Raw genomic sequence first — 13,597 nt, forward strand, 5'->3', positions numbered from 1 at the left:
AAGTCAAGCTGTAAGTTTATCTATGAATTTAAGAAATAGAAGAATCCAAATTCAAATACTGCAATCCAAATACTATTTTTTTTTTTTTACTGTAAATGATTTACTTGCTTTAAGTCTCTTTAAGTTATTTTCTTTCAGGGTTCTGTTTTTTTTTGTTTTGTCTGTTTTTAAGTTTTGTTTTTTGTATGATGTTTGTAATCACACACAGGTTTATTGGAACTCGTAGTTTTGAACTTCACACACTAAAGCATTCATATAATTTTCTTTTCTTGACTAGCAAAAAAACTGAATACCACCACTGTCAATAATAACCGCTCTTGTGTTCATTTAGCTGTGAATCACATCTTCTGTACAAATACAGACTGCAAAGCAACAATGTTCAGTTTAACAGCAACTAACAACATGTAATCCAGCACCACTGACATCAGTTTTTGTCATCACTTTAGATGTTATTTGATTGCAAAGGCCATCCCTTTACAAAGTCATTTTCTCTTCCCTCCTCTTTACGTTGTGAGAGAAACAAAAAAGACCCAAATGAGGAGAAAAAAACGAAACAAGTAGCTGACATGGGAATTGGGATGTTCCATACCTGGCTTTTCCATCTCGGCTCTCACACACATGATGTCGCTTCTGTTTTGGACACCCACTGACATAATGCATTCCCAAGCCATAACTCCAATCCCTAAAATCAGCTGTCATAGGTTTGCAGAAATCATCACCAGCTTAATCACTTTTGGTCACTGAATCCCTTCTTGGTTGGATGGCTGTTCAATCAGTCTAACTTCACCTTCTCTGGACTAGTTTTCCGGCCATTATAACACCCACATCCCAGCAGGTTATGATGCCCATGTGTCAGAAAGTGAGGAAGAGTGTCCTTGAAGTCCTCAAACTGCTTTTTTTTTTTTTAACGAAAACGGCTATACCAGTGGCCACATTCTCACCACTCAATGGCTGAGTCATGCTGCTCAGAGCATAGCTGCATCGGTTCTCTCCCAGGGAACAAAATAGATCCAGCAATTATTTCAGCTATTAGTAAAGGAGAGGAACAGGAAGCAAATCCGGTGTTCACTGAAAACTGCAGCATACCAAAGCATCACTTTGGTGCTCACAGACAGAACTGCAATGTATATTTTATTGCTGCTGCCTAATTATGTTTTATGTTACACCAGTGTATAACCAGGCGACTTAATTTCCGGATCTTGTTATGAAACAGAATCAAATTGTTGTGTGCTCCAGTTTTGGAAGAGAGGTTTGGTGTTTTAAAAGATGTGCAAAAATTTTTATTTTTTTTTTTAAAAAAAGAAGAAAAGAAACTGCCTTTAACGGTAAATATGACGGTTCTCTGTGACTGGATATGAAACAAGTGAAGCCTGGGGTTAACTGACAATTTATATCAGCGGGATTTTGCTTAAGCCGACTGCCTATTGACATTCACATTAGCAGAGTAATTTTTTACAAAGCCATTCACTGTTCCTCTGAGCAGTGTGAATCATTAAACCTTCACTTTGCTTTTGCTTTCCCTTTACCTAAGGTGCTTTTGTGAAGATGAAAAACCAGAAAAGATGAAAAGATAAAAGCATATTCAGGGGCTACTATGCAGAAAAGCACAGGAGGTGTATTGAAAAGCTGTCGTGTAATCAGGTATTTTAATTCAATTCAAAGAACTTTATTTTTCCATTAGGCACTTCATTTGTGCCAGAGCATCTGTGCGAATACTCTACATACAATTCACATGCACAACATAACATGCAGAATAAACACAGGCGATGTACTATGTACACAACACATCCAGCATCCCAGAGATAAAAGATAAAAAGACTGATAAAATTTAGGACCAAAAAAAGATTTGTTGTCCTTAAAAAAGTGCAAAGTGCCAAATACATAAGTAAATAAAAAGATACTAAAGAGGTAGTAATAAAATAAATAAAATGTCTCAGCCATTCATAAGTCTGATGGATGTAGGCACGAAACTTGACATGGCTCTCTTGGTCTGAAAAATGAGTGACCTGTGTCTTTGGCCTGAGGGGAGCAGACTGTAGTGACTGTGCGGTGTGTGAGTGGTGTCTGAGGCTGTCTGTGTTCCTACGTTTTGTCCTTCTGTCGTGGATGCTGATGAGTTGTTATTGTTCTAGTCCAATTATTTTACTGCTCATTGTTATGATTTTGTTTAGTGGATTGCAATGGGTGGTGGGTAGCGACCCAAACCAGGCTGAGGTGTTGAAAGAAGGAAAATTGCAGACATGTTCAGCACAACGCTAATGAAAAGGCAAATTAGCACCACTTGCTATGATAAAAAGACAATGCTAAATTGTACCTAATGTTGCATTTAAACAAATTTTTATTTTATTTGTGTAACTTGTGTACTGATTCCAGCTCGCCCCAGATGATGCCTGGAAGTGTCCCCACTGTAAGCAGCTCCAGCAGGGGATGGTGAAGATGAGCCTGTGGACGCTGCCTGACATACTGATCCTCCATCTCAAGCGCTTCCGACAAGTAGGCACGCTTCTAATCAATACCTTTTTTTCTATTAACAGTCGATCAATGAGTAATATTCACTGCCTGTCCAAAAACAAGTCACCACCTGGATTTGACGACGCATATAGGTGGGAGCCTTCCATTGGATAATTACTGCAGTGGTGAATATGCTTCAGCTGCTACAACTAGCTGATTCAGTGAGGAGCTTCTCATTTCTTAAACAACCATGTCAGAAGACATATCCTGTGGTCATGGAAAGGATGTTTCGGAAACGTCAAATTATTGGCCCGCTTCAAGCAAAGAAAACAACTGAAGAGATTGCTGAAACTATTAAAATCAGGTTAAGAACCATCTATTGTAATTGTTAAAATCTGAAAGATAGTGGTGAACCATCATCTTCGAGGAAGAAATGCGGTCGGAACAAACTCTTAGAGAACTCATGGCTATGTTTAATAATGAAAGTAAGAGCAAACTCAAGGGATTGGAACTAAACAGCCGTGTAGCCCTAAGAAAACCACTCATCAGTGAGACTAATCGGAAAAAAAGGGCTCTAGTTTGCTAGGGAGCATAAAGATTGGACTCTAGAGCAATGGAAGAAGGTCCTGTGGTCTGATGAGTACAGATTTAATCTGTTCCAAAGTGATGGGTTCTTCAATGTAAGAAGAGAGGCAGATGAAGTGATGTGCTTATCTTGTCTTGTACCTACAAGCCTGTGGGGGTTAGGGTTATGATGTGGGGTTGGTCAGGTTCAGCAATGTTATGTTCCCAAAGAATGAGGTCAGCTGACTACCTGAATATACTGAATGACCAGGTCTTTCTATTAATGGATTTTTTCTTCCCTGATGGCATGAGCATGCTCCAAGATGATGATGACAGGATTCAGGGGGTTCACACTGTGAATGAGTAGATCAGGGGGCAGGAGACGTCATTTTCATTCATGGATTGGCCTCCACAGAGTCCAGACCTAAGTCTCATTGAGAGTCTTTGGGATGTGCCGGACAGAAAATTAGTGCAGCTCTGGACAGAAATGCATGCTGTAACATTGCAGAGGCTGATTGAAACAATGCCATGGTGAATGTGTGTCGTGCTCAAAGCTAAAGGCAGTCCAGCAGGAGAGGAGCAGGACCTTGGGAAATATTCTAGTGTGCAATTTTATTTATTTTTTGGACATGCAGTGTATAATAAAAATAATTTTAAAGCACGAAGAATAATCTCCTGACTCTATTCACACAGAGAGTAGCAGAAGAGCACGTTATACAATAGAGCCAATCTTACCCCTTTGAGGTCCCATTTAAATCTTTCAAAGATGCACTGCCTTGAAATAATGATGTTGTTTTCACTTTACGGCGGTAGGTGTTTGCTTTCATGTAAGGGTTGCAAGGCCTCCCGAATTGTGTTCTAATTGAAAGCAGGTTTTGAAATTATTCAAAACATTAAACAGCATTGTTCAGGATCCACAAAAATGTCAGTGAGCATACTAAAGTGCAAAGTGTTCTGAAAAACATTTTAGAAAAATTTGGACTTGTCTTTATTGCTCAATTAGCAATGAAGGTTCCAATTTCATTGACATCTGTTCATTAGGGCTGGACCCGAATATCCGAATATTCGTTCGCTATTCGTTCGGTATCCGGAAATTAATTTTGGTATCCGAATAATGTCAGGAGTTCAGCGCTGAGATGAAGGTATTGGGAGTTGTGCATTCAGGGGTGAGGCCAAGACTAGAGTGTGTTTTTTGGCTGCAAAGCTCGTCCCACCAAAGCAACCAATTATCTGTCATCTCATCAGAGGCAAACAAAAGCCACAGGGAGAACAGTGTAGAGCACCAGACTCCATTGTCAAGGAACATAATAGGCTGTTTGTGAGCCAGGAAGGGAGCGTGCTTAGGGTTTCTTAATGCATATGAGCTTGCCGTTTCGTCAAATGCTGTTGTGGCAGTTTGTCAGAACATTACAGTGAACAATTTTCTTATTGCTACTGATGAAGCATTTATTGCCGATGAATGTTGCTATGATTTTAGCAACCAAGTCAACTTTAAAGGACTGCTACGATCCCCTGACTTTGTGCCACAAACTAATCCACATTCAAAATTTCCTGTGAAATATTTTCACATATTCTTGACAGAAATTGGCACACACAGTCATTGTTCCTGCAGAGTGAGGATGACAGATTAAAATAAGCTTTTAGATTTTTCTCGTTCAGTAAATATATATTGTGCTTTGTCTGTGTTTAATAAATGATAACAGATAAATAACCTGCTAATCTACTGTGCCATCCTTTTATTCTGTGGTACATTTTTTGTACTAAGCCACAGAGGACTCATTAGTAACTCCTCATATTTTGTGTAATTGCTGGCATCACTGTTGATTAGCCAAGTTCTTGTTGGCATTTGTATTAATTCCTTTTTGATTCAAATATGAACTCTACACTTCTTTAGACACACTGTGCATTTGTGAACGAACTTTATGTGAAGTGTCCATGGTTAAGTTAAATTAACAGCTATGCTTGCTGCGCCTTAGACTGCAATATCACAGAAAATGATTATTTTTAATATTTCTCATTATTCTATTAAGTAGCACAAAGTGTTCAGCATTGATATAATTGTCTTTGGATATATTGTTGGGATTTTTGGAAATTTTCAGTACTTTTTACAGTATGGAAACATCTCAGCAGATCTGGTGGAAGATACATATTGGAGATGCATATTCCTGCATGTTGCAGTGGATAGCTGAATGTGATGCAGCTTGAGACATAAAATGAGAGCAACTGTTATTAATTCATTCAAAAAAGTAAAAGAAAAATATTAATTTTATGTGAATGTCACTTTTTAAGCTAGGAGCATAAAGTTTGTGCTAACTGAGAAATAAATCAAACACAGTAATCATTGCTAGATTCATTTCTTTATTTCACTGTTATTCAAACAGGCTGGTCTCTTTTCAAGGGAGACTTTGTGAGGTGAAGTCTTTGACCCGTTTAAATAACACAGAAAACATGGTGAAAATAAACGACGGTTCAAAGAAATTAGAAAGCGACTATCAAAACAAGAAAAGCACTCAGAAAGCGCAGCACTCCACCAAGGCTGTTCATTCCCCCATATGACATTCTCAGAAATGTACCATTATTTTTTTTAGAGATGCAGCATTTGTTCATCAGTTATTGATGATCAGAAATCACGGCACTATAGAATGTGTCCATTTAATATAGATATACCCACAAACAACATCAATCAATCAATCAATCAAATCTTTATTTTCATTGCACACTTTCATATACAATGAAATTTCATTGCACGACCTCGCACTGAGTGTTATGCACGTATACGTTACATACAGATACCGAATCGCGTGACCTGAATATGTAGCAAGCGGTGGGAGTTGATATGACACGGAAACACCCCACAATTCAATCAATTGTTCCTTGTAATTACCGACAGATAAATCCCACTTCGTCAGCAAGCAGCTGATAGCATTCATTTGTTGCCATAGTTACAGTGACGCCGTTCTGCTATCTTGCAGTGATACAGAAATCCATCTGGAATCCGTGGATCCAGAATGTATTCCACATCACTGTCAAAATCTAATGAGGTCGTCCATTTCTCACTTTCCCTGAGATCCATTAGTCCGTTTTTAAGTAATGTGCACAGACGGAATAACAGAAGAACAGACAGACAAATGTACGCTGATCATCACATGACTCCACCGCATTCCTTGGCAAAGCAATTAGGACATGAGCTGAGAAAAGTTGAAAAAAAAAATAGTCTTGAATTCGGTCTGGACCACCAACTTCTTTCATTTCATTTCCATCTGCTAAAAAATTCCCAGTGGCTCAGAGCAGAAAACGTAACAATTTCAAAATGACAAAGAAAAATGTCAGCTGATTAGAACAGCATTTCATATTGCTTACCTCATTAACAAATCCTTGTGTGTTAAAGTCTCTTAATATTTACCACAAGTGTCACTCATAAAGTTTAAAGTTTACTTGTTACCCAGAGTACTTGTTGATCTGTGAAAAGAATTTTATCGTTTCGAATGCTCACGACAACTTTCTATAGTTTGAAAAGAAAAGTATCCCTGATGAAACCATGAAGGTATGCAGTCCTTTAAAGAGAAATGCTTTACAAAATGGAGGTTTTTCTAGGACAGAAAAGAAAAACTTGTTAGTAGCATTATGGGACAGGCTTTTCCCCACAAAGGACCAATCTCTTATTTATTCATTCAGATTCTGTCCATTTCAGAGACTGACTGAAGCTGCAAGTGATGTGCTATTTGTTTTTTATTTTTATTTTTTGTTTTTGTATATACTGAAGTACAGAATATTATTCTCTCCATTTAGGTTTTTCTTTTCTTTTTTTTTGCTTTTTGATCAGTTTCTTATTACATATACAGAGTTAGCCGTCATCCTATCAACATATTTGACATACAAGGACTAACACCAGGAATAAACTACTGTGGGAAACAAACAAGTAACTATTGTAATCTGGAAAAAGTGATTATTTAAAAAATGTGTATTATTTTTAGAAATGTTTATACCATATGTATAATTTGTAGTTTTTATCTGAAGGACAGTTCACATTAGTACTTAAAAACTGACTTGCCATCCTTTGATTCTGTAATCATTTTTGCTTACAGGGATTTCAAATCAACATTATCTGTGCTTTATTTCAGTGTCAAAATTTCACATTGTACAGATATATTCCAGATTTATCACAGCCAGAAACATCTTTGAACTCTGACAGTTACCCTGACATGCCTTTTCCCACAAACACCGTGTCCTGATCACGCTCTGACACTATTTTACACTTTTCGTGTACAGTAGAACATAAACATTCAAGTTGAACAGTCAAAAAACATTTTATAATGAGGTTATGTATCACATTTCTGTCTTTAAACACCAGAACACACAATCTGCATGTATCTTGTTCAAAATGACTACCAGTGCCTCTTCTCCTTCAGTATCGTGTGATACTTTGACTTAAGACACAGCAAATGTTAAAATTGCAATTTAAGTAAATTGTTCTAGCTTTTAAAACTGCAGAGGCAGAATTAGGTGCTTTTGAACAGAATCCCCCAAGCTCATGATATAAAGTTGAAGTTGATAAAGGAAAGAAATTGATTGACAAAGTCATAAAAACCTGGTGTAGTAGAGTCAAGCACCTGTACGTTACAAAAATAAATCTCATGAGTCTGTGGGAACCTTAATCCCACCTTTTAATCTTTCAGTGGTGTCCATTAAAGTATCCAAGCACGTCTCTGCCTAAGGACACTGCTCACCTTGGCCAAATCCAGAGTGTATTTCTTAGCTGGTGAGCAAAAATCTCAACTTGATCGAGCCACGTCCCATCCCCACTGGTACACAGTCGCTGATGACATTACACATTCAAAAAAGAAAAAAATATTTCTTGCAGCAAGGTTTGAGTCTACCTGAACTGCTACATTCATCTATTGAATAATTAGCACCCCTTTGCCCCTGACTTATCCAGGTCTTACAAGAAGGTGGCATCATGCTGAATCCTTAGCTCACAAAGGCCCCGTCAGTTAAATCCCCGCCATCAACTCATCCCACCTGATGCTTTCCTTTACAATGCTGGTTCAGGCAGCAGTTTCTCCCCTCTCACTAATCTAACTTTTCTCTGTCTCTGCATAAAAATTCAGGCAGTCATTCAGGCTAACTCTATGCCATGGACCCCATTTGCATAAGAGACCAAAGCCAGTTATCTGCACATAAATTATATCTATTGTTGAAGAGGCATGATACGGGGCCTTCAATTGTGAAATATCATTTGAATTTAAAATAAATATGGAATCCCTTTGTACAAAAGAAAAAAGTGCTGCTGCACATGTCAGAGAGGCTTAAAATGTCTTCATAGTCTAATCAATTCAAATCACACTCAGAAGAGCAACACTGATTCACAAGCTGATTTAATCTTTTTGTGGTAAAAGCTGAAATCTTGCTGTGACATCAGCAAGACTGAACATGAATGAAAGTTTCAGCTCATAGTCACCTGTGCAGCTAGTTTCATGCCTTGTGTGATTAGTCTTCATTTATTTATGTATTTGCAGCTATTGTTGATCATTAATTTGATGCCTGTTTAGTGTTCAATCTTTTTTCCCCTTCTAGATTTACACATAAAATAAGGTGTGATGGCTTTTTTGCCTGCACATTCTGTAGTATCACTTCAGAAAGCATTCAAACCTACCCCTAATTTAAAATTTCAATTGTTTTTTCCAATAAATGTACACCCAAATAACCCATGATGATAAGGATAAAACAAGGTTTTAGAAACCTTTTCAAATTTGTTAGAACTCAAAAGCTGAAGTGTTTTATTTACAAAACTATTCAGAACCCAATTTCAGTATTTTATTGAAGGCTCTTTGGAAACAGGCCTCACTGCTCTTAAACTGATTCGCTCAAAGACGGTCAGTTCCTGAGCTCTGAACTGTCAGTGAGCTCTGAAGGTTTTTTAAGGACCTCTCTGCCGTTGATTGCACTGAAACTTTTCTTAGTTCTGACCAGTCTCTCTGTTTCTGCTGCTGAGAAGCAATCTCTTAATATGTTGCTGCCATCACCTTGTTTTATTATAGGGAAGTTAGAAGCAATTTATGAGTGGTGCCTGGTGTTCTTCAGATACAGTGCCCAGAGTTGTGGCAAAGGGCAAACACTCTGACTTGTCAGCCCTGAGAAACTTTTTCTTTTTATTGCAGTTTGACAGCTTCAACCGGGCTATATTATGCGATTTTCTTTTGCAGCAACCTTTTAGCCACTCTACCATAAAGGCCTGATTCTGCTCTCCCATCTCTGCAGGCTATTTCTTATGATCTGTACGAGTGTCTGATGATTTTTCCATAACACAGTTACTGAGGTCACTGGGCCCCCGAGAACACTGAAAACTGAGAAGATTGACACCCCTGCCCTTATCTATGCCTTGCTACAGTTTTATTGTTGAGGTTTACATGGAGTTCGTTAGACTTCATGCATTGATTTTTGTCCTGAACATGTGTTCTGAATTGTCGTGTGTGAATTGTGATACTTCATACATAAACATCTGAAGGTTATTAAAATGAAATAGGATGTAACAGGCAACAATTTGTGCTACTACAAGAGGTGCCTGACTGCTGTACAGTTTTTGACTTTTAGTACATCTGCAAAAATTTCCCAAAACACGTTTTTCGGTTTGATGTTGTGGTTTGTTAAGTGTAGATTTATGGGTGGGATGCCAATTTTGTCAATTTAAAATTAAACTTAGAATACCTAAAATTGCTATAATGTGTGCAAAAATGAATGTTTCTGACAACATCCTCAAGCAACAGTGTGTGAACTGCTTATATGAATCAGAAATGTTTGAAACAGGTGGGAGAGCGAAGGAACAAGCTGTCAACTCTGGTGCGTTTCCCGCTGACTGGTCTGGACATGGCCCCCCATGTGGTGAAGAGAAGTCAGAGTATGAGGAATGTGAACATGGGGTCATCCCAACCTCCCTGGAAGCAACCCTCAGGCCAACACCACCAATCTGCTGACATGATCCTTCCCCACGACTACCTGTATGACCTCTACGCTGTGTGCAACCATCACGGAGGAATGCATGGAGGACATTATACTGGTACGGAACTGGGTGATATAATACAATATTAAATAAGCAAAATATACTAACATTTGTTGGTTTCACCTATTTAAAATGAGCATGTTTACTTTTTTCATTTCATACCTCCCAACATTGACTGTATTTCAAACTATTGATCAGATCGTCATTTTAAAAGTGCAATGTGTAGGATTTTGGAGACTTTAATATTTATAATTATTTTTGTTTTCTGGGGTGTTTTTTGTAATCACCTGAAGATAAGAACAAGTGTGCCATGTTGCACGGTCAGACTTCAGAAATAGCCCAAAAATGCACAAGCTACACACTCTCTAGCTCACGGTGTTTGCATTTTTCACATTATTAGCAGTCAGTAGAGTTTCTCTTACCTGGAGAATGAGGTAAGAAATGGTAAGTTGTTTGCAGTCTGGTCCTCACCGCTAAATATCTTTACATCCTACACACTGCACCTTGGAGACATATCTTTGAGAATTTTCAAACAGAATTTCAGTTGCTTTTGTTTGATTTGCTGTGAAAACTTGAATTCCAGTCTCTAAGTCTCTTTGCTGCTGCCGTTAATGACGTACAACACATCGGCCTGATGCACTGTAGAGCTGTCTTGCATTATTAGTTTTTCATGGTCATATACACTTTTTCTGTAGTGCATCCAGACAGTAGTAGCATTTCAGGCTTAAAATGATTTATATATGTTTGAGCTGTTGTGCACAGCATCTTAAAACAGAGAACAGTACATGTCCTCAGATTTACACTGGGGAAAAAAAGCTTATTTCAAGGAACTTTTACATTGAAATAAGTGAAAAAGCTGCCAATAGAACAAGTGAAAAATGACTTGGGAAGATTTCTTGAAATAAGATATGATATTTAGAATATTGAGATCCTAAAATTATCTGAGAAAACTTATTTTAAGTTATATTTTAGGTTTCAAGCTTAGGAGTCTTAAAATAAAGCAGACATGCTTAAAAAAATGCAGTTTTTAACTCAAAAATAGATTTTTGCTTTCATGTAACCTCCTAATTTGAGATGTATTAAACTTATTTTGAGTTTTCTTGTAAAATACAACTCAAAACAAAATAACTTCAAGATTGTTTGACTTAACAAGATGCATTGTCTTCAAACAAGTCCCTTCATCTTGCTGAAAGTCAAGTCACTTAAGTGAATTTATCTTAAATCGAGTGCGATGAGACATTTTGACTAAAAATAAGACAAATTGACTTGGTAAGATTTTGAGTTTTTGCAGTGTACCTGGCATAACCCGCACCTTTTCAAGAAACAGTCACTATGTAGTTTCCAACAGAGGACAAAATGCCATCTCATCCCTGTTTGATTGTCCCAAAATGACAGATGTAAGGCAGATTTAGCTTCCAGTGGGAATTAAAACGTTTTGGATGAGCTTTGGACAACAAACTGGAATATAATTTTTTTTTTAGAAGTGATGTTTCCTCCCGCCATCTGACATACTTCCTTGAGAACACTGCCTAATAAATACAAAGTCTTTCAAGCTGAAGTAAAAGATTTGAATACAGCAGGTCTCAGCTGATTGCAGCTCAGTAGACCATGGTTCATCTCAGCAGTCACACAGACAGTAACTGCAAGCAAGTGGTGTATTTCTAGCACCCATACAACCAATACAACTGCCGGTGTATGGAAGATTGTCAGACCACAGAGGGACAGTTCTCAAACCATGATCAGCTGACCTGTTTCTATGTGAGACAAGTCGAAAAGAAGCATGTATAAAATATAAAATGTATTTTATTTTTTATACTTAGTATCAATATATCTATTGTTTAAAAATTGCCAAGTTGGGTTTGTATGTTAATATCATTTTTGGGTTACTGAACAGAATTAAAGAGGAGACTTCAACAGAACACACCCTACCAACTTCTAATGTGGAATCATTTCTATTTTTCTTTTCAATTCTGTACATATGTACAAAAAAAAGCAATTCTTTAGCTTTTGGCACAGACCTCCCAGCATATAAATGACATCTAGATAAGTGCAGAATGAGAAACTCACATGCGCGATAAATCCATGCCTGTAGCTGCAGGGGATAGTTAGTAAAGAAACACAATACTGAGGGTAATATCTAACAAAAGTGGAGACAGCAGGAGATGAGGAGGAAGCAGCAATTATCACTATGACAGCTTCTTTGCTCAGGTGCATCCTCTCTCTGGGTCTTTAATGATGTGGAGGAGGGTCAAGTGAGAGCCCTGGGAGCAATGATGTTATGCCGGCTCTGCCTTAAGAACATCAGCAGTGATTAGTTTTATTTAGCAGGCGCTTTTATCCAAAGCTACATGAATCTGAGAGCAGACGCAGCACAAGGTAGGTAAGCGGGGCAACATTAAGGTCCTTGCCTTAGGGTCCTCACTGAACAACAGCGCCATTACTGGGAATTGAACTGCCAGTCTCCCCTGCCACAGTTAGAGGGGTTAGCGGTCACAGAACTCTCCAGCTGCCACAGAATTGACTGATGAAATGAAAATTCACGGCTTGATATTTTGTTGGTAATCTTGTCATGTTGCAGAGCTTGTTGTCATCCAAAATAAAGAGTCAGACTTCTGTCATTAAGCTATACATTCTTTTACTGCAATAATAATTATAATAGTAAAAATAGTAATAAGCATGAGGACTAGCAGCAGGGAGCACTTCCATGTTTAAGTGAGTTGGCTGTAGTGTATGTGGCTTTGCTACTTTACCAAGGTGAGAAAAAATAAATTGTGTGAGCTATACTTGTTAAAGCAGACACAAATGCAAATATGTAGCTCTTTTGTATTACGTTTGTGGAAATATGTTCATGCAATTTGCTGAGAATGATAATATTACAATAGTGAAAACATTATTTAGCTTATTTATTTTTTTATATTTGTCATTGGAGTTGCACATTTTTAGGTGTTTCTTGTTTGTATGCTTTCACCCAGCCTACTGTAGGAATTCGGTGGATGGCCAGTGGTACAGCTACGATGACAGCAGCGTAGACCTGGTACCAGAGGAGGAAGTATGTACCAGAGGAGCTTACATCCTTTTCTACCAGCGACGCAACACCATTCCTCCATGGTCAGCCAGTAGCTCCATCAGAGGTATGCCATCAAATGACGAGCAAACTAGACAGCATCAGTATTTTAATGGGTAAAAGAGCTTATGCTTTTAGTGAAATGTCCTAAAAGAGCAAAAAATGTAAATGCTGAATGATAATGTGTAACGTAACCATTAAGGATTAACTGAGGCAACAGTGGTTTGCACCAAAAGAAGTGAAAACGTATGCCCCATCTGCTGCTGTCCATCACTCTTGTTCTTGGTCAAATAGTCCTTACACAGCCTGGAGGTGTGTTTGAGGTCGTTGTTATGTTGAAAAATAGATGATGGTCCAACTAAATGTGAACTGAATGGGATGGCATGTCGCTGCAGTATGGTGTAGTAGCCATGCTGGTTCAGTGTGCCTTCAATTTTGAATAAATCCCCAACATTGCAACCAGCAAAGCACCCCCACACCATCACACCTCCTCCTCCATGCTTCACAGTGGGAACCATGCA

At 38.1% G+C, this 13,597-nt stretch overlaps 1 protein-coding gene across 1 annotated transcript in view; it reads left to right on the forward strand.

Annotated features, from left to right (window-relative positions):
* usp43a (ubiquitin specific peptidase 43a) overlaps positions 1-13,597 on the forward strand; it is a 146,433-nt gene that overhangs the window by 118,942 nt on the left and 13,894 nt on the right. Inside the window, 3 exon segments of the mRNA XM_022199008.2 lie at positions 2,374-2,493; positions 9,820-10,069; positions 12,985-13,143. Coding sequence (XP_022054700.2) covers positions 2,374-2,493; positions 9,820-10,069; positions 12,985-13,143 — 529 coding nt within the window.

The sequence above is a fragment of the Acanthochromis polyacanthus genome, chromosome 3 (genome assembly GCF_021347895.1).
Source record: "Acanthochromis polyacanthus isolate Apoly-LR-REF ecotype Palm Island chromosome 3, KAUST_Apoly_ChrSc, whole genome shotgun sequence".
Taxonomy (NCBI): domain Eukaryota; kingdom Metazoa; phylum Chordata; class Actinopteri; family Pomacentridae; genus Acanthochromis; species Acanthochromis polyacanthus.